Source organism: Amblyomma americanum, chromosome 2 (genome assembly GCF_052857255.1).
Source record: "Amblyomma americanum isolate KBUSLIRL-KWMA chromosome 2, ASM5285725v1, whole genome shotgun sequence".
Lineage (NCBI taxonomy): Eukaryota > Metazoa > Arthropoda > Arachnida > Ixodida > Ixodidae > Amblyomma > Amblyomma americanum.
Window position 1 is genome coordinate 212,181,738 of NC_135498.1, and position 22,021 is coordinate 212,203,758.

General features: G+C 52.0%; 1 protein-coding gene across 1 annotated transcript in view; it reads right to left on the bottom strand.

Moving 5' to 3' along the window:
* The window catches only part of LOC144122124 (uncharacterized), a 133,965-nt gene extending 120,927 nt beyond the window's left edge, over positions 1–13,038 (bottom strand). Inside the window, exon 1 of the mRNA XM_077655662.1 lies at positions 12,908–13,038. Within this exon, the coding sequence (XP_077511788.1) occupies positions 12,908–12,971 (64 nt within the window). The 5' untranslated portion in view covers positions 12,972–13,038. The remainder of the gene's footprint in view (positions 1–12,907) is intronic.
* Between the last annotated feature and the right edge of the window lie 8,983 nt (positions 13,039–22,021).

Below are 22,021 nucleotides of genomic sequence, written 5' to 3' on the forward strand. Positions count from 1 at the left end.
GGCAATTGCTGCACCGTAGCGTCCCTTGTATGTTGATAATGTCCTAAAACCTGTCGCATTTACCCCGCTATGAGCACAGTCTCTTATAATAGCACACATTCCTCTCCCGCAGTCACCATCTATGCATACAATCACTCCACATCACAGTCCACTCGGGAAGTTGCCATCTATTCACATATTCAGTCACAGTAGAACATAGTCCATTGTAGTGCCACAATCCATACATACATTCACTCACAGTATAACGTAGTCCACTCCAGAAGACACCATTTACGCACACATTCAATCACTGTAGGCCATAGTCCGTTCTTGCTGTCACCATTTAGAAACAAGATCGGTGTCCTGCAGAAATGTTAAAAGAAGGCGTGCAGCCTCCCTTCTGCATGTCTGGTTTCCACTCGGGTAGACAATGGCCGGAACTGTACTGTGAAGGGCTCCTGTCTTCTTGAAGGAAGCGAACGACACATACCTTTCCGCGTTGTACTCTGGGCAGTGCATAATATAATGTTCGATATCCCCGCACACACCACATAAAGAACATAGCGGAGACGATGCTATGCCCGTCTTATGCATCCAGGCAGGAGTGCGAGCAGAGGCCGTGCGAATTCGATGTAGTAGAATCGTCTGGGATCTTCTCAGTCCCTTGGTCACACATGGCTTGTGGGGAGCAGTTCACAGGGCACTGAAATGATCGAGCACCGTTTTCCTGTAGACTTTTTTCATCTTGAGGTACATTTTTTGATGGATTCCTTGACAGAGCTTTATGGGCGAGATTGTCTGCCACCTGATAGCCGTTGACTCTTATGTGAGAGGGCACCCATTGGAAATATAGAGTAAAGCCTCTGCTGTGCAGATTCTGCACTAAGTGCAGAGAGAGAGAGAATAACTTTATTGAGGTCTCTTAAAAGATTGGCGGTTCGGTCTTCGTCTTCATCGCTGTCGACGCTTGACCTCTTTCAGCAAGGTTGTGCCCCTATTCCAGGGCTCCACTGAGCCTAGCTGCTTCGCTTGTGTGCTGTACTAGTGCCCTTTGGGCAGTGAGCTCGCAGCTGGTGAGCCGGCTCTCCCACTGTTCCACACTCGGGGTTTTGCGTTGGTGGAAAAGCGCAGAAAGCTTACAGACAAGGCGTTAGTAGGGAATCCGCGCTCTAACCTCTGAAGGGAAGATTTTCAATCAGTTAGGATGACAACAGGTTGAGCCAGACAAGACCCTAACTTCCATAAAGCCGCCGCAATAGCAACCCTTTCGGCCGTTGTTGAGGATACGACAGCAGTAAGCGTACAGACCACTTACAATCCAAAGAAGGATTGTAAAAATAAACTGCACTAGCTTTTTGGACCTTGTCCACAGAACCATCCATGAAAATTTGAAGATAGTCTGTTTCCAAATGTTCAAGTACGAGCGAGCGCGTTGCTGCCAAAGGAAAGCTGCGCTTTGCGCTCACATGGGGAACTGTGACCTTACAGTCGAGGGTCGGAAAAGACCAGGGGGGTTTCAAACGTTTCCTTTGCCTTCGGACATTAAGGCCTAAAGAACTAAGAGTATTAAGTGCCAAGTAGGCCTTCGACTCATATCTCTTGCAGTGCCGCTGGAGAAGGGATCGCCCAGCTACCGTCTCTCCTAGGCGGCCAAGACGCATTAGTAGTCTCTGAGAAGCGACAAGGCTAAGAGGTTTCGATAGAGACTCACATTGAGACGCGAAGATATATATGAAACAATCGCGTCGACAGCTTTTCGCCATTGTAGACGGGAGTCAATAATGACGCCCAGGAAACACGTGTGGATGAATTGATGGATGCAACAAAAGTGACCGAAGTCTATCTTCAACCGAGCTTGACGTCTTCCTACACTTGGAAACTGAACAAAGCCAGATTTTTTCACTGACAGGGACAATCCCACACCTTGAAGGTAAGCTTGTACCGAAAGTAGAGCCTGGCGAGCTATCAGGGCTAATCGCTTGTGTTGGTAGCCAGTAATCAAAATACACATGTCGTCAGCATATATTGACATACGCACTTGCCTGCAATTTTTTTGCAACGAATCGGGAAGGCCAGCCATTACGACTTTAAAGAGCATGGGGGAAAGAACACTTCCTTGAGGCTCACCTCGTGATAGAACCCTTTCGGTGCTTAAGGTACTCTCTAACCGTACACTAACCCCACGATCACTTACAAACTTGTAAATGAATCTTGACATATGGCCTTGTATACCCATGCATTCCAAACTGTTAAGAATTGAGCTCTGAAGCACGTTGTCGTAAGCTTTCGCAACGTCAAGAAAAATGGCTAAGGTGGAAAGGCCGAAAGCTCTCTGGTGTTCAATGTGACTCACCAAGTCTAAGACGCTATCTTGGGCGCTAAGACCTCGGCGGAATCCTGTCATACATGGTGGCAGTGCCTTTCTGTCCTCAAGCCACCACGATAAGCGTTCATTTGCCAGCTTCTCCATCAACTTAGCTGCACAGGAGGTCAATGAAACAAGGCGATACGAGGCAAGGTCCGTCATGTCTTTGCCATGCTTCAGTACTGGAATTACATGTACCACCTTCCATGACGGAGGAACATCGCCAGTCTCCCAAACTCGATTGATGAAGTTGAGGAGCTCCTTCCTGGGTTCCAAGGGCAGATTATTCAGCATTTGATTGATGATGCCGTCGGGACCTGGTGCACACCGGCGCCGCAGGCCACTGAACGCAGTCTGAAGCTCACGAAGCGTGAATGGGACGTCAATGGTAGACCTGGAGGAAGCAGGTGGTGTATATATATATATATCCATTCCAGAATTAGCACGTACGAGTGCGCCTGCAAATTCCTCTGCAAAGCACGCAATAGGTTTTTCCTTGCGTATTGCAAGAGCTTCAAGAGGCTTCGAAGGGCGAGATTCTCCAGCAAGGCTCCCAATAACTCGCCATATTCCCGTCATCGGTGAGAACACAGTCGAATGGCAGAATTCAGCCTATTGAAGGTCGTCATCAGTTCCCTGCCGCCCTTCTTCCGCATGAGTTGGCGCTCCGCCCTTCTCGCTGCGCAAAGGTTCCTGGGTTTTAAATCCGGGCCGGAAAATGATCAGGTAACTTGACCGCCGTAGGTGCTGCCAGCTTATTAGAAATCATTTTGTCAATAACATCACCAGAAACACGTTCTAGGTGCTATCTGTACTGGTCCCAGTTGAGCACCACTTGTTAAAACAATTGGTACTTCCCACTGATGCATGCATGTAAATTACTTGTTGCATTAAAAAGAAGAAACATCTTCAATACCAGATAAACTCACAGCTGGTCTCTCCTGGTGATGGCACCATCTGTTTGGAAGTACTGTTTGAAAGCTTTGGCAGGTAAATGAGCCAGGAAAGCGCCCCGTCCACTCTGCTTTCAGCTCTAATGCGACTGTGCGCAAGGTACGGTCGCCGGTAGCGCGCGTAGCTCGGCATGCTTGGCGTTGCACGATCTGATACGCGAATACGCGCCGATGTAGTCTCTTGATACGACTTTTAAACTTGGAACACACCTGTGCTAGCCGATTACACCGGCTATCGATCTCCGAGGCGGCGTGCGCTATACCGGCAACCGCCGGCGGGAAGATAGTCGCGTTGGAATAGGAAGTAGAACGTTCAGAGCATCCCCCGAACCTCGACAGCGGGTGTAATCGTCTCGCAGACGTGTGCCCAAATCTTAAAAAGCCACAGCAAGACGTTATGTGGACGCGTATCCGCGTGGAGGGAGAGGTGGCGGGACCCCGCTATAGCGCAACGCCAACGAGGGAACTGCCAAGCTGTAGCGAGCGTCGCAAGAAGGAAGCGAGTCTCGGTGGAAGCTTAGCATCTTGCATGCCGCCAAAACGAGCGTTACTTTGACTCTTCTATGCGAAATACAAAATGGGGTAGACAAGACGTATCTCAGAGGCATTACTGACGGAAAATTGGGACTGGAATAGGCGGCGAGTGCGAACTCGGCCCAATCTTCGGTGCTGAGCCTCCGGGGCACGACTTGCCACTTGAGCAATACTGGTAGCAGCACAGTAGAAAGTAATATTAAGGTTCAAAAGTTAAAATAATCCTATCGAGAAATCGTGCCTCCAATATTAAAAGTCTTTGCCAGTCTCCACTGCATTCCATCATACGGCGCGATTCAAATTCCATTGTTGGCTTGGCAACGGCCGTTAGCAACGCAGAGCCACAGCGGAAAATGAATAACAACCGCCAGCCCGCGATTGTAACTAATGCATGCGCACCTAATTAAAAGCCGAACGAGCGCTGGAATATTGATATTGTCCCGCAGTGGTGACGGCAGTCAGGAGGGATGAAGACGAACAAAAGTTCTTCTAAACGAAAACTCTTTATTTGGGCTGACTTGCGTCCACAATGGACTGAATCACTCGGCGGCGGCGAAGCGACAAACCTGTTCAGCGGTCGTCGAACCGATTGGCCCGCCGTTGTCGGCCGTGCTCAATTTAAAGTTGATAGCGAACTTTCGAGATAAAGCGTACAATGTTACTAGAAGATTCTGGAAGAACGTAGAATCATCTCTGCATGGCTGCGATCAATCGAGATAAATCTAGTCGAGTCTTGCATCACAAATAAAGCCATAAAGCGGCGTGCCGGCAGCTTTGAAGAATGAACAAAAAAACAGTGCAAAGATTCGCGGCATTACTCCCATCTCAAAGAAGCATCGATCGGATGCATTAAATTATATATGTGACTAGCAACAAATAGAACAGATCGTGCGAAAATAAACACAGCGCGGAAACACAGCGTTCTTTAGCGCGCATAATATTGTTTTAGACGGACGACATGGACAACTTCTGGTCGTAAGCGGCGTCGCTAGGATGCAGTCATATCGTCAGGGATGACTTCATAATCCAGTTCACCTAGCCGACGAAGAACCTTGTACGGGCCGAAATAGCGGCGCAAAAGCTTTTCACTCAATCCACGGCGGCGAATAGGCGCCCAAACCCAGGCTTGGTCTCCTGGCTTGTATTCCGCGTTGCGTCTTCGTAAGTTGTAGCGTCTGGCGTCGGTCAGCTGCTGGTCTTTGATCCGTAATCGGGCAAGCCTTCGAGCTTCTTCTGCGCGTTGTTGTTGATGATGATGATGATGACGGCCTCTGGCTGAATGGCACGTACCCACGGTGGGGGATTGGCCAGGGTACAATGTTGATACAAACGCACACATGGGTAAGGAGTGGAGTAATCTGATAATTTTTTGAAGAAGACGCAAATTTGGATGAAAAAACGTGAAAAAAAGGAAATGAAAAAGCTGTGAATTCATATTTTCGCATAAGAATCGACCTGATGCAATTATATGCCCGTGAATAAAATCGGACACAGGTTTCAAGGCATATCCCTTGGCGCTTGCCCCAAAGGAGAGTAGGATCGGAATAGATAGAGGGAGCCCCAGTCGAGCGAGGGGGATCTCCAAGTATGTTCTACGGAGAAAAGCGAGCAGCCGGCAAAAGAGGAAAAAGTGATCTATTGACTCTATTTCGCCACAAGACTCACAAAGGTTGGTCAGAGATAACCCTGATCGACATAGATTTAGTCGCGGTATTCTGCGACGCAAGAGGGTCATGGACACCTCACATTTCCTCGAACTGCACATCCGCACACTCCAAGGTAATTCCAGGTGTTGAAAAGCCGCTACAGCAACGAGAGGCTCATGGCTAAAGTAGTGGAGACGCTGGAACCCTTGGAACCACTGCCGTCAAGAAGACAGTATTAGGGACGAATGGAACAATAGGTCCCCCAAAGGCGACCTTAGCTAAAAAATCAGCCCTCTCATTAGAAACAATGCCACAGTGCCCAGGGACCCAGTGAAAACGAACTTCTGTAATATGTGGTGGAAGAAAAAATCGAAGGGAACGGCTCAACGGTTGAAGGTAGGCGGCGACATCGACGTTCTCTTCTTCAGTAACGTTGGGAAGCATGGCGTCTAGCGTGGTCGTTGCCTCCCTGCCATGGACGAGCCTAAAAGACGTCATCTGGGTGATCTCCTGCACTGCGGTGTCGTAGGCGAAGACGATGTAAGGCAGGATGACGTCCCAGCTCTTGTGTTTGGCATCGACATACATGGCGAGCATATCGGGGATGGTTTTGTTCAGGCGCTCGGTCAGTCCGTTGGTCTGCGGATGGTATGCAGTTGCCCTCCGGTGGCTGGTGTGGCTGTAACGCAGGATGACTTGCGTTAGTTCCACCGTGAATGCTCTTTTTCTGTCCGTGGTGAGCACATCGGGAGCGCCGTGTCGAAGAAGAATGCACTCCACGAAAAATTTGGCGACTTTTGCTGCTGTTCCTTTGGGTAGGGCTTTTGCCTCGGCGTATCGGGTTAGGTAGTCGGTCGCTATGATGATCCACTTATTTCCAGACGATGACTGTGGGAAAGGGCCGAGCAAGTCCATGCCGATCTGCTGAAAGGGCCCTGAGGGGGGTTCAACGGTGTTCAGAAATCCTGCTGGTCGGATGGGAGGGGTCTTTCGTCGCTGACAATCTCGGCAGGTTTTCACATAATGTGCGACATCGGCAGACAGTCGGGGCCAGTAATAACTTGTCTTGAAAGCGGCGGAGGGTGCGAGAAAACCCGAGATATCCAAATGTCGGCTCGTCGTGTGAACCGCGTAACTTCTTCGCGGAGACAAGCAGGTACAACAAGAAGGTAGGCTGTTTTGCTTGCTGTGAAGTTCTTCACGAGGACATCATTCTGTAGACAGAAGCAAGACAGTCCTCGCTTGAATGAAGCGAGGAGGGGGGGGGGGTGAAGAAACCTTGCCTTCCAAGTACTCGATGAAACGTCTTATGTCGGGGACGGAGCGTTGCTGGTGTGCGAAAGATCTGGGGCTGATGGGTCCCAGGAAGGCCTCCTCATCGTCGTCCGGCGGCGGTGCACCTACAGGGGCTCGTGAGAGGCAATCGGCGTCAGAGTGCTTGCGCCCGAACTTGTAAACGACGGTGACGTCAAACTCCTGGAGGCGCAGACTCCATCGAGCCAGGCGGCCAGAGTGGTCCTTCAATTCGGCAAGCAAGCACAGCGCGTGGTGATCGCTGTCCACCTTGAACGATCGTCCGTACAGGTAAGGGCGGAATTTCGACGTAGCCCAGATGATGTCATGGCACTCCTCAGTTGTCAAATAGCCTCGGCTTTGTAAAGGGAGCGGCTAGCGTATGCGATGACTTTCTCCAGCCCATCGCTTTTTTGAACGAGGATGCCGCCTAGGACCACGCTGCTTGCGTCGGTATGAACTACAGTATCGGCGTTTTCATCAATATGCGCGAGGATCGGTGGGGACTGTAAACGACGCTGAAGTTCTTTGAAGGCTTCTGCTTGCGGCACTTCCCATTTAAATGGCACGTCTGCCTTCGTCAGTTTGTTCAGGGGCTCAGCGATGCGCGAAAGGTTTTTCACAAATCGTCGGTTATATGCGCACAGTCCGAGGAATCTGCGCACTGCTGTCTTATCAGCCGGCGGTGGAAACTGAGCAATAGCAGCTGTTTTCCGCGGGTCTGGGCGTAATGCCTCTTTGCTGACGATGTGGCCTAGAAACAGCAGCTCTTCCTACGGAAAGTGACACTTCTCATGCTTTCAAGGTGAGGCCAGACGAGGCCAGATGGCATCTAGTACTGTTCGAAGTCTTTTGAGGTGCTCTTCAAAGTTCGAGGCGAAGACAACGACGTCACCTAAATATACCAGACAAATTTGACACTTCAGGCCTGCCAGCACTGTGTACATTACTCGCTGAAACGTCGCTGATGTGGAGCAGAGACCAAATGGCATCACCTTGAACTCAGAGAGCCCATCCGGAGTGGTGAATGCGGTCGTCTCGCGATCTCTTTCGTCGACCTCAGTTTTCCAGTAGCCGCTCTTGAGGTCCATCGATGAGAAATACTTGGGGTTGCAGAGCCGGTCCAGTGTGTTGTCGATGCGGGGGAAGGGGTAGACGTCTTCTTTCTTATGTTCTTCAAGCGGCGGTAGTCAACGAAGAATCGAAGTGCGCCGTCTTTCTTTCTCACTAGAACAACCGGTGCCGCCCACGGGCTGTTTGAGGGCTGGATGACGTCGTCGGGAAGCATTTCTTCCACTTGATCCCGGATGGCTTGTCGTTCTCACTGCGACACATGGTAGGGGCTTCGACGGAGAGGTCGGGCGTGCTAGTCGGTTATAATGCGATGCTTGGTATTGGCGTTTGTCGGACCTTCGGCGGTGACGAAAAATACTCGTTGTAGCTTCGAAGCAGATTGCGGATCTGGTCTTGTCTGTTCCGGGGCAGGGCTGGCTTGATGTCGAATGTGGGCGAATTTTCTTGGACAGGCGAATCTTCTGCGGATGGGTCGGAGAGGGCGAAGGAGTCTCGTACGTCGGATATTTCGTCGAAAGAATCGTCGTTCCGCTGTTAATGTGCCGGTATTATTCGCTGAAGTTAGTGAGCAGTACTTCGGCCTGGCCATTGCAGAAAGGTGCGATGCCTCTTGCGATGCTGATTCCTCGGTCTAGAAGCAACTGCATGTTCCCCTCGATGAGGCCTTTCAGCGTTAATGGCTTTCGTGGCGCCCAAGGTCACGATAACGCTTTAACGGGTGGGACGCTCACTTCTTCCTCCACGACTCTCAGGGCAACGTGATCTTCCAGAGTTTTCATCGAGGGGATGGCCTCGTACGTCGAAAGCGTGATCAGCTTAGATCGCAGGTCGATGATCGACTGATGGTCATTAAGGAAATCCATACCCAAGATCACTTCGCGGGAGCATTGCGGTAGCAAAACAAAGGTCGCAGGATAGGTATGTCCTTTACAGTCACTCGCGCTGCGCATCGTCCTCATGGAGCAATGAGGTGGCACCCTGCGGTGCGAATTTGTGGGCCGTCCTAAGCGGCCGTGACTTTCCTCAGTTGCGCAGCGAATGTTCTATTCATCACCGAGCCATCGGCTCCTGTGTCGACTAGAGCGGTAACTTTCCGGCCGTCGAAGACTACTTCTAGGTCGGACGTCCTGGCTCCTGCGTTGCACGTCGTCCTGGGCGTCGGGTCACGGTTTCGTCGGGTATGGGAATCGTGGGTAGAACGTGTCTTCGAAACATTTCTCGGTAGCGGCGTCGTTTTGAAGGCGGTTCGCGTCATGGTCGAGGTTGTTATTGTATGCGGCATCGGCCTGTCCGGGGCGGCGTCTTCGTGCGGCATGGTCGTTGGAGGATCTTCGGTGTTTCGCTTGGGAGCAACCTCACCTCCAGTGGTTGCTGTCTTTAGTTTCCCCTACGTGGGCTGGGAGACCTTCATCGTACCGTGGCTGCGCAGCTGCGCCGTGGCGACGCAAAGCGGGAGGCTGAGGGCAACGGTGAGCGCGAAAGGCGGTTCGGCGTGTACTCCTCTCGACGCAGGTACTCGTCAATTTCCTGCGGACGTTGGCCGAAACGTGGTCGTGGGGCGTCAACGGCAAATCCTCGAAGACCGGTACGTCAGTACGGGCAGTGACGAAGAATATGGCCGGCCCCACCGCAATGGAAGCACAACGGCCGGTTGTCGGAAGTCCTCCAATCGTCGCACTTTCTGATGCTTGAGCGTCGCTCATAGACTGGGCGGGCTGGGGCAGGGAGGAGGCGTTCGAGAACAAGTTGTTCATGCCGGAGAGGACGTAGGGGTTGTCGTTGGAGCTGAGGAGTGCGTACTGCAACGGCATAGGTCACGGTCTGGGGTTCTGTGGCCTTCGGCGTGCCAAGTGCCTGTTGCACTTCCCGTACCCCATCCATGAGAGTCGATGCTTGGGGCTGTGGGGAGGACGGCAGTAATCTGCGTAGCTCCTCGCGGACGATTTCGCGGATAACTTACCGCAAGTTATCGCTGGTGGTCGTCGTCGTGTCCGGACGGATTGCACAGAGAGAAGGGCGGTTATACTGCCGAGCCCTGACGCCGAGGGTCTCCTAGGTCGTGCAGGCTTCTTGCATGAATTCATCGACTGTTTTTGTCGGCTGGCGGAGGAGGCTGCCAAAGAGTTGTTCTTTTACGCCGGGCATGAGAAACTAAGCTTTCTTTTCCTCTGTCACCTCGGTGTCGGCGCGGCGAAAGAGGCGCTTCATCTCTTCAACGTAACCGCGGACGGGCTTGTTTGGAAGCTGGATTCTATACTCGAGGAGTCGTTCGGCTCTTTTTTTCCTCACAACACTGCTGAATACCTTCAAAAGTTCCATCTTGAATAGCTCCCATGTCGTTAGGGACGACTCGTGGTTTTCGTACCACGTACGTGCTGTGCCCTCCAGTGAGAAAAATGCGTGTCCAATTTTTGCCGCATAATCCACCTTGTTGAATGATGCCACGCGCTCAAATTGGTACAACCATTCTTCGGGATCTTCGCCTAGGGGTCAGCTCTGACAGGGACGCCTCGCTATCGCTCGCCGTGAGTTCCAACACGTGCTTGAACTCGGCATAGTACGCTTCCTCCAGCAACTGGGCATCGCCACTTCCCATGGTGCCAAAGGAAGATCCAGGCGACTGGTGACCATGTGAAGATTACCGCGCCCTCAACGCTCACACTTCACCAGACCGCTATCCACTCCCTCAAATACAGGAAGTACTTCACATGAAATCTGGCTGTGTGCACGATCTTCTCTAAAATTAATTGACTTAGTGAAGGCTTATCATCAAATTCCTGTGGAGCCCGCTGATATTCCGACGACGGTCATTGCCACACCGTTCGGCCTCTTTGAGTACGTGCGGACGCCTTTTGGCTTGCGCAACGCCGCACAGACTTTTCAGCGATCAACGAGGTTACGCGAAGCCTCGACTTCGTGTTCGCTTACATCGAAGATCTCCTCGTAGCAAGTTCATCCGGTACTGAGCATGAAGCTCATCTGCGCGCCCTCTTCAACCGACTGGATGAATATGGGCTCGTCATCAATTCGAACAAGTGCCTCTTTGGCGTAGCTACAATAGAGTTCCTCGGCCACCTTGTCACTCCACAGGGCGTTCAAGTCAAAGCCATTCAAGATTTTCCCTCCCCCACGTCACTCAAAAAGCCAAGAATTCTTGGGCCTCCTGAACTTTCATCGCCGCTTTCTCCCGAAGTGCGCCTCTTTCCTGAAGCCTCTCACTAATCGTTTGGCTACGAAAAAAGATTCCGCTGCGCCACTTCAGTGGACTGAGGACGCTGCCGCTGCATTTGCCGCTGCCAAGAAGGCGCTCGCAGACGCCACTTTGCTCATACATCCAGTTCCTGATGCTCCACTGCGCCTCGTCACCGACGCCTCGAGCATTGTTGTCGGCGCAGTTCTCGAGCAGTACGTGTCTAGTTGGCAGCCCCTCTGTTTTTTCTCTCAAAAGCTGAAGGCACCTGAGACTAAATACAGCACCTTCGGTGGAGAACTGCTCGCTCTGTACCTCGCCATCAAGCACTTTCGCCACTTCCTGGAGGGCCAGGACTTCCACGTCATCACGGACCATAAGCCCTTGATGTTTATCTTCCAAAGGAACCACAGCACCTACACTGCAAGCTAGACCCGCCAATTGTGTTTTATCTCCGAGTTAACAGTAGACCTCCGTCACGTCAATGGCCCGGAGAATGCTGCTGCTGATGCGCTTGAGTGTCATGGCGTCTGAATAACCAGTGGACATGGAGGAGCTAGCGACTGCACAGCGCAGTGGTCCAGAAATGCAACATCTTCGCTCCTCATCCAAGTCCCTGTCCTTCGCCGAATGTCCACTGCCGTTTTCCTCCCAGTTCATTACGTGCGAGACATTCACTGGCGTCTCGCGCCTCTACGTACCTTTGGCTTTCCGTCGCACCATTTTTGAAAAACTGCACCGCCTCAGCCACCCTGGCATTCGTGCTACGCAGAAGCTGGTAATATCTCGTTTCCTTTGGCCAAGCATCACTGCCGACGTCCGCCACTGAGCACGAACCTGCCTTCACTGCCAGCGCGTCAAAGTTCACCGGCATACCGTCACACCTGCCTCTCCTTTTGGGCCGCTTGACGCACGGTTTGCCCACGTTCACATAGACATTGTTGGACCACTCCCGTTGTCACGTGGGGCCTCTTATCTGCTCACCTGTGTGGACCGTTTCGCCAGCTGGCCCAGGCGTTGCCCATTGCTGACACTACAGCCGAGACCGTTACTTCGGTCTTCATGGCCGGCTGGGTCTCTCGTTTCGGCTGCCCGTCTGTCGTCACCACCGACCGCGGGCGCCAGTTTCAATCAGCCCTGTTTACTGCTCTTGCCAATATTCTGGGCGTTCGCCACATCATACGACCGCCTACCATCCTTCGGCCAATGGCATGGTGGAACGTCTGCATCGACAACTGAATGCTGCCCTTACCACTTATCAGCCAAGAGAACGCTGGTCCCACCACCTTCCCCCCGTCCTCTTGGGCATTCGCTCGGCACTTAAGGCTGACCTCGACAGCTCTTCTGCTGAGCTAGTCTACGGCGTTCCCGTCCGTCTCCCTGGGGAATTCTTCTCTCCTTCCTCCCCTGCGTTAATCCATGCCTCCATCCATCTGGCATACTTACTGGTTAGCTTCCTAGTTCTTTTACGCCAGTGTGAGTCAACGCTCTTTCTGTATAGGTATTTGAATACCTTAGCTGCCCACCTGTTATCGTCCCATTTTCTCAAGCGTTCTTCGTAACGTATATTACTCTGAGCTTTCCGTGCTTCGAACGATGCCCAGTCCATATCCCCCTGTACTGAATTCACGGCAGCACACACCACGGCAAACTTGCGTTGCTGAGGCGCGCAAAGGCAAACTAAAAAAACCAGAACAGCTACACAATTTTGCCCTCCTTCAAAGACCGCTTCGCTAAATTGTGCATAAAACTCACTAGATAACTGGAAACAAAATGTTAGGAACATAAAAACACTCCCAGTGTGGTCTCTCAGCGTGCGCTATCGCATAATTGCCCACTAAAACGCAAAATAGAAGAAAAAACTTTTACTCACCATAATCATATGGTCCTACCGTCCTACATTGGAGTAGGAGAGTCGGCATGCGGGCAACCACCATAGCTGGTCATTTTTCTTTCTTGTTTGCTTTCTTTCTTGCTTGGGAGGGAAAACAAAAAGGATTCCTTTGTCGTGACCTTTCCCGATGTGTGCGCCGGCCGTGCTACGAAACCCAGGAAAAAGGAAGGATGGCAATCCTAGTCAACAAAGCGATCATAGCCATAAGCCACGACAGGGTAGCTGAAACGGACATAGAGCATGTGATCATAGAAATTATTCCACAGAAACAGAGGAAAAAGGGGCAGCATTTTCATCGTTAATACCTACAGCCCGCCGAAACAGAGGAAAGCCAAACTCCAAGAGCTTTTTCAAGGCGCCAGCAAACTGGCAAATGGCAACACGCTAGTCATCTTAGGCGATTTTAATGCCCGTGATAAAAGCTGGGGATACAAGAATTTCAATGTTAAAGGAAAGACATTAGCGGAAGCGGCAGAAACTGCAGGCTACAATTTACTCACAGACCCAGAGACTCCGACCAGAATAGGCAACAGTGTCAGTACCGACACCTGACCGGACCTCACCTTCATTAAGGGTCCGGGACAGGCGCAATGGGAAAACCTGATGGAAAATCTGGGGAGTGACCACTACATAATCAAAACCCAAGTGGCCTCCTACCGACTCAAGCGGCAACTAGGAACGGCTAAAATCACAGACTGGAACGCCTTTAGAGAAGCATGCGACGAACACCTCATCAAAGGAGGGATTCAGTCGATTGAAGAATGGGGAAACATACTCAAGCAAAGGCAAAATGAGCACACCAAAGAGATCAAGAGAACAACACAGATACCCGAAGTAGACGCCAGGCTCCTTAGGCTATGGGAAGCCAGACATGGTCTCATCAAGAGGTGGAAGAAACAGAAACACAACAGGAAGATCAAACTTAAAATAACAGAAATTACAACGAAAGCAGAGGAGTACCAAGTACAGTTGGCGAAAACGAACTGGCAGCAATTCAGTGACTCCCTCAACGGAACTCTGAGCACAGCTAGGACATGGCATATCCTGAAAGCGCTCATCGATCCGACCAAAACCAAAGCAGAAAACAATAAAGCAATATACCGATTAATCCACCAGTTCGAAGGAGCCGATGAGGAACTCCTGGACAAAGTGCGCATCAAGTGCTTCGGGGACACAAACCCGAGAACCTATGCAAGAGATTATCGGGGGAAAGAAAATCTAAACCTAGATAGACCCATCACACGAGAAGAAGTCTGTGCAGCAATTCGAAGCACAACTAGGAATACGACAGCGGGTGCGGACAAAATCAACAACGCACTCATCCGCAACCTCAGTGACGAGCTAGTCGCAGAATTAACTGATTTCCTCAACAAGCACTGGGCAGCGGAGACCGTTCCCGGGGATTGGAAGCATGCAGAGGTGGTTATGATTCCAAAACCGGGTAAAAAGCTACAAATCGAAAACCTAAGACTCATCTCCCTCACATCGTGCCTCGGCAAGCTGTACGAGAGAGTGGTAACATTAAAGCTAAAACAATACATGGAGGATCACGAACTCTATCCCCACAGTATGTTCGGATTCAGGGCGAAGCTGTCGACCCAAGACGTACTTCTACAAATCAAAGAAGGAGTTCTAAGTAACGTCCCTAGGGACGGAGAGAACGTAATAATGGCACTGGATATCACAGGAGCTTTTGACAACGTAAGCCACGAATCCATCCTGACAGGCTTGGACGACCTGAACTGCGGAAGGAGGGTCTTCGGTTACGTCAAAGCTTTCCACTCCGATAGAACAGCGACGATAGCGCTGGGAGAACTCCGCTTGGAGAAGTTCCACACCCATAACAAGGGAACTCCCCAGGGCTCGGTCATCTCACCTACGCTTTTTAACGTTGCAATGATCAGCCTTGCAAAACAACTTAAGGAAGTCGAAGGAATACACCAAGCCATGTATGCCGACGACATCACCATCTGGACAAATACGGGCTCACTAAAAGAAAAGGAAGAAAGACTACAGGAGGCCGCGACCTGCGTAGAGAACTACGTAAACGCGAGAGGGCTAGCATGCTCCACCGAAAAATCAGAACTGCTCAGAGTCTGGAGAGGGAAACAAAACCGCACAGTCCCGAACAGCTACGAGCTCAGGCTCAACGTCTACCTAGAGGAAAAACCCATACCAGAGAAAACACTCATAAGAATCTTGGGCATGTGGATACAATCAAACGAACGGTGTACACATGCACTTGCTCTACTCAAAGCTTCCACCCTACAAGTTGCCCGCATGATCACGCGCGTCTCCCATAAACGCTCGGGCATGCGAGAAGACACGCTAACGCTGGTCAGGAGCCTGGTGATCAGCCGAGTCACCTACAGTCTTCCTTCCATACTAAAACCCAATCAAAACCGAAATCCAACAGATTGATGCGATTATACGCAAAGCATACAAAAAGCACTCCATCTACCGCAATGCACATCCACATAGAAGCTTTTAGCACTAGGACTTCATAACAACTTTGAAGAACTGAGAGATGCACAACACATCGCCCAGTTGCAGAGACTACAACAGACTCCGTGTGGCAGGTAGCTTCTGCAGAAGTGGGATGCAACGAACAAATACAAGAAATCCAGCGAACCGCGACTATCCCGGAGGGCATACGAGGTGCAATTAGAGTGACCCCCATCCCCAAGAACATGGAGCCCAACCTACACGAAAAACGCAGAAAGGCGAGAGCCGAGTACATCCAAAGATCACTAGCCCGCGAGACAACAACGGTGTATGCAGACGCAGCCACATACCCCAGAAGGACGGGACAAAACAACCCCAACGCGGTAGCGGCTGTGATAAACTCGGACATGCGGGAAATCATCAGCGCGTCGCTACGGGACTGCACGGTAGTCGAGGCTGAAGAAGTGGCCGTCGCTCTAGCGGCAGCGGAGGGCTACCTGACTAAGCGATCCTTAACAATACTAACCGACTCTCGAACGGCATGCCGAAACTTCATGTTAGGCAGAATAGGTCACAGAGCGCTCCGCATACTCCGCTCTGGGGACCGACCCAAACAAAGCACAGAAGAAGAACCAATAAAGCATACGATAGTATGGACGCCGGCACACGCGGGAGTGGAAGGCAACCAAGCGGTCGACAGGGTAGCTCGAGGGTACACTTTTTACCGAGCTCCCCCCACAAGCGACCTCGAGGAAGCCGAACCTGTCCCTAGAGATTACTCGGCAATCTTAAACCACTACAAGGGCTGCAGGAAACGGTACCCCCCACCACATAAATCTCTCTCCAGGGAAGACGCCGTCGCCTGGAGGCTGCTACAGACGGGCTCATACCCGAATCTAAATACACTCAACAAAATACAACCCACACAACACACAGACAAATGCCCATGGTGCCATGAAACACCCACGCTCTATCACATAACGTGGGTCTGCCAGAAAATAGAAGTGGCACCAAAAATACCAAACCCGAGTGCGGAGCAATGGAAAGGAATGCTCTCCAGCGACCGTCAGGACGTCCAACTTGGGCGGATCCGGCGAGCACAGCTGGCAGCGGCATCCAGCGGAACGCTGGACTAGGGGCAGACGACCATTGCTAAGAAGACGCACGACACACCTGACTCCGCCAAATTGCTCACCATCCCTCTAGAGCTCAATAAACGTTTTCCTTCCTTCCCTCTTTCCGCTGCGAGCACCGCATTGTCCGCGGCTTGCGACGTCAAACTCAAACGTTTGTTCTAGAGCGTTGCGCGCCGGATCCTCTGGGACATGAGGCAGCAGTTTTTCTGTGTGCCTCAGCGTATTCTTAATGTGGCAAGTAATTTACGTTACTGCAATGCTTCATAAGCACCATGGGAGCGGCATGTGTTTGAGATCAGAGCCTGAGCTGGATAAGCAAGCAATGAAAAACAACTGGATCCACCAACCGACTGATCTTGTAGGACTCATCGACTAATGCAAATAGGTCTGTCAGTCCCATGTACAAATATAGGTATTGGTCTATGTGGCAAATATGTATCAGTCGATAAGGTTTACTGGATTCTGTATTCGGCAAATACTTTTCATATACAGCCCATAGACCGACACAGCCAATGGAATAGCCTATAGGACATATATGTACCGATCAGTGAGGTGTATCAGTTTCTGTAATGGTCTAGTACAAATTCAGGTACAACCCACAGAGAAATTATAGCACCAATACTAATACTTATAAGACCAATAAATTTTCCTGTGGGTTTTTTTCCGCTAGGGCGGGGACAGCGCTCTGGCCCACCAGGCGCTCCTCCAGCACATTAAGCAGTTTGTTCGTGAGGAAGTCGCTTACCAGCAGTGTTTGTCTACCTGCCCACCTACGCCTGCGCCGCCGCTCATTCGCAACCTTCAGCGTGTCATACAAGAGCAGGTCGCTGAGGTACTGCCCCCTCCTCCTCCTCAGCAGTCACTGATCGCGGCTCCTTTCACGTACGCTGATGCTGTGGTGCGACCGCGGCCCTCACCTGCTGCTCCTGCTTACAGGCCTCCTCCCCACCTGTTAGAACCCTAGCGACCTGCAACTCCCACTTATCGTCCGGTTTCCCGCCCACGGTCTCAGCCGCAGCCTCTCAACCGCTGGCGCACGCAAGACAACTGACCTAGCTATTTGCTACGCCTGTGAAGTCGCTGGCGACATGGCTGGTTTGTGCCGTAGTCGCGACCATCGTCCGTACAATGCCGACGTACGATCTTCCGCCGTCCTCCTCGCCTGCGTCACATAAGCCGCCTCCGGCTTCCTCTCCTCCTAGTTACCATTTCCGCTCCCATCGTTCGCAGTCTCCAGGCCGACGTTCCCATTCTCCGATGCTCCGCCAACATTATCAACTTGTTTGTTGAGGGAGTCGCCATGGAAGCACTTGTTGACACTGGCGCAGCCGTTTCCGTCCTTTGGTTTTAGTTTTGGTTTTACGGGGGTTTAACGTCCCAAAGCGACTCAGGCTATGAGAGTCGCCGTAGTGAAGGGCTCCGGAAATTTCGACCACCTGAAGGAAGTTCTTTAACGTGCAAGCTGACATTGCACAGTACACGCGCCTCCAGAATTTCGCCTCCATCGAAATTCGACCGCAGCAGCCGGGATCGCACCCGCGTCTTTCGGGACAGCAGCCAAGCGCCATAACCACTCAGCCACCGCGGCGGCGGCCGTTTCCGTTCTTAGTCACACCCTCTGTCGCAGACTGAAAAATGTAACGACGCCTCTTCCTGCCGTTTCTCTCCGCACCGCTAGCGCTCAGGACATTCGACAATTAGCCGCCTGCTCATCGAGAACGTACTTCCATACACAACAGACTTCATCGTCCTCGCCTGCTCATCATCACGACGTCATCGTTGGCTGAGACTTCCTCTCCACATGTACATCACGTTATTATTGACTGCGCCCATGCTCAGCTTGACGTGTCGCCCTTCAGTGACGCTCCCATTAGACGTACCCGGTGCTGCTGCCGCTACTGTGGTCGTCTCAGAGGACACAGCCGTTCCGCCTTTCTCTTCAGAGCTGATGCCTCTTTATTGTGCTGCTCTCTCCGACGCAACTGTAATTTATACGCCCTCTTGTCAGCCTTTATGCGCTATTATTTTTTCCGTCTCAAATAGTATGCGCCATCTAGCCCGAATTGACGTTATTTTAAACCATCTATATGTATAGGATGCGCTGACCAGAAATCTGTTTTGCTGCCTCATGCCGTGCTGACAATTATTCGTGGCTCATAAGCGCTATGTGTCCAACCCGTCCTCCTGCCCTACCACTTTACTCCCTGGCCAATCGCTTGGTAGTGTTGCCTTTTTCGATCGCGCCTCAGCATAAGCCTCATAGATAGCGCCGGCCTTTACGTCAGCGCCATTACGCCTGTTCCCATCGCCAGTTCGTCTTCTCTCGATATTTTGCACCGTTCCATCGACGCCGCCCTGACGCGTACGCAACGAGCCCAACTTGTCGCCGTCCTGCACCGTTTTGAAGCTTCGTTTGACTACCAGCAGCCTTCCTTGGGCCGCGCAACCACCGTTACCCACTGTAATGACACTGGCACCCATGACCTTTTGCGACAACTTCCGTACCGCGGGTCAGCCGATGAGCGCAACATCATTGACGAACAGGTGGCCGCCATGCTCAAGCGCCACGTGATACAGCCGTCGCACAGCCCGTGGGCATCGCCAGTGGTCCTGGTCAAGAAAAAAAGACCGTTCCATCCGGTTCTGCGTCGACTACCGTCGTCTGAACAAGATTACACGCAAGGAAGTTTACCCTCTCCCTCGTATCGACGACGCTGTCGACTGCCTGCAGGACGCTGAGTTCTTTTCTTCATTGGACTTGCGCTCTGGTTACTTGCAGGTGCCGATGACAAAAGCCGATCGCCCCAAAACTGCATTCGTCACACCCGACGGTGTGACCCCGCCGCGTAGGCTCAGTGGCTAGGGCGCTCGGCTACTGATATCCGGAGTTCCCGGGTTCGAATCCGACCGCGGCGGCCGCATTTCGATGGAGGCGAAACGCTAAGGCACCCGTGTGCTGTGCGATGTCAGTGCACGTTAGATCCCCAGGTGGTCGAAATTATTCCGCAGCCCTCCACTACGGCACCTTTCTTTCACTCCCTCCCTTATCTCTTCCTTTAGGGCGCGGTTCAGGTGTCCAACTATATGAGACAGGTACTGCGCCATTTCCTTTCCCCCAAAACCAATTATTATCACACCCGGCGGTTGCCCGCCGCGTAGGCTCAGTGGCTAGGGCGCTCGGCTACTGATATCCGGAGTTCCCGGGTTCGAATCCGACCGCGGCGGCCGCATTTCGATGGAGGCGAAACGCTAAGGCACCCGTGTGCTGTGCGATGTCAGTGCACGTTAAAGATCCCCAGTTGGTCGAAATTATTCCAGAGCCCTCCACTACAGTACCTCTTTTTCTTTCACTCCCTCCTTATATCGCTTTTTACGGCGCGGTTCAGGTGTCCGCCGATATGTGAGACAGGTACTGCGCCATTTCATTTTCCCAAAAACCAATTTTCAATTTACACCCGATGGGCTCTATGAATTTAATGTCATGCCCTTCGGCCTCTGCAATGCCCCCGCCACATTCGAGCTGATGGACAACCTACTCTGCGGGCTTAAATGGCACACATGCCTTTGTTACTTAAACGACGTTCTGATCTTTTCCTCGGATTTTCCTTCTCACCTCCTGCGCCTTGAGACTGTTCTTCGCTGCCTGGCCGACGCTGGCCTCCAACTCAAAATAAAAAAGTGCCGCTTCGGAGCTCGGCAGCTCACCATTCTCGGACATGTCGTGTCAAAGGATGGCGTTCTCCGGGACCCGGCAAAGTTGCAAGCTGTGGCAGAATTCCCGAAGCCCACTTCTGTAAAGACCTCCGGAGCTTCGTCGACCTCTGCCTCTACTTCCACCGCTTTCTCCGCAAATTCGCCACTATCACCGACCCCCAGACCAAGCTCCTTTCCGTACATAGCCTTTCGGCCTGGTTGCCAGCCTGTGATGAAGCCTTTACGACACTCCGTCGCCTCCTGACCACTCTGCCAATTCTGCGTCATTGCAACCCTCGTTGTAGGACGGAACTCCACACCGATGCCAATGGCGTCGGCCTCGGTGCAGTACTCGCTCATTGCAAGCCTGGCTTTGACAAATACGTTGTAGCTTACGCCAGCCGGACACTTACAATATCTGAAGCCATCTATTCTGCCACCGAGGAGTGTTTCGCCATCCTTTGGGCGATCGTCAAACTTCGCCCCTACTTGTACGGTCGCCCTCTGCTGGTTGTCCTCTTCGACAGATCCCTCTGGTCGACTGGTGGCCTAAGCTCTGCGACTCTAAGAGTGCGACATTCACGTTGTCTATCATTCCGACGAAAACATGCCAATGCCCTCTCACGTTCCCCTCTGCCGTCTGAAGCAGTGCCTTGTATATCCGCCCTGCATTCTTTGACGTTTGAGTCCGCTGATATGGCTTCCGAGCAACGCAAAGACCCATGGATCACTTGCCTCTTCGATCTCTTATCTGGCCAATCGTCTCGACCTCCTTCCCGTGCTCTCCGTCGTCAGTCCCACCATCCGAGACGAGCTCCTTTATCGCCGCTACTACTTCCCGGATGGTCGCAAGTGGCTTGTTGTCTTCCGACCCATCTGCGTTCCTTCATTTGCTCTTCCTACCACGATGATCCCCAGTGTGTTCATGCCGGATTCTTGAAGACCTTCACCCGTCTACGACATCGGTACTACTGGCGTGGGATGTACCGTTATGTTCGCCAGTTTGTTGTCCTGCACCGCATGCCAGTGCCGAAAAAACCCACCTCACCAACCCGCCGCTTCTATGCAGCCGCTGCCTTGCCCAGCGCAGCCCTTCGAGCGTGTTGGCATTGACCTCTACGGCCCTCTTCTCAGCACATCAGCTGGCAACCGCTGGATCATCGTTGCCATTGATCATCTTATTCGCTACACCGAAACGTCGCCTTTACCATTTGCTACAGCCCACGACATTGCATCCTTCATCGTATCATTATTCGCCATGGTGCTCCCAAAGAGCTGCTGATAGACGCCTTCCTACCTGAAGTTGTAGACGCTCTCCTTCGGGAATGCAACATCGTTCCCCGCGCCGCCTCCGCCTACCATCCGCAAACAAATGGCATGGTTGAGCGTTTTAACCGCACCCTCAGTGACATGCTGGCCATGTATGTAGCTTCCGATCACTGCAACTGGGACACCGTTCTACCTTTCGTCACCTATGCTTATAAAATCCGCTGCTCAAGCCACCACCGGATTCTCTCCGTACTTTCGCGTCTACGGCAGTGAGCCTTCTTGCACAATGGACACCATTCTCCCATACCGTCCTGATGCTTCTGAATTTACGATTCCTTCCCAAGCCGCCACTTATTCCGAAGAATGCCGCCAGCTTGCCCGGTCGTTCACTTCACACGCCCAGCAGCAGCAGAAAAGCACCCGTGATCCCTCTGCACTTCTTCCCACTTATGAAGAATCCTAACTCTTTGGTCTGGCTATGGGTGCCTTCCTCAAGTCCCGGCCTTTCCTCCTAAATTCTCAACAAGTACCAGGGCCCCTACCGCATTCT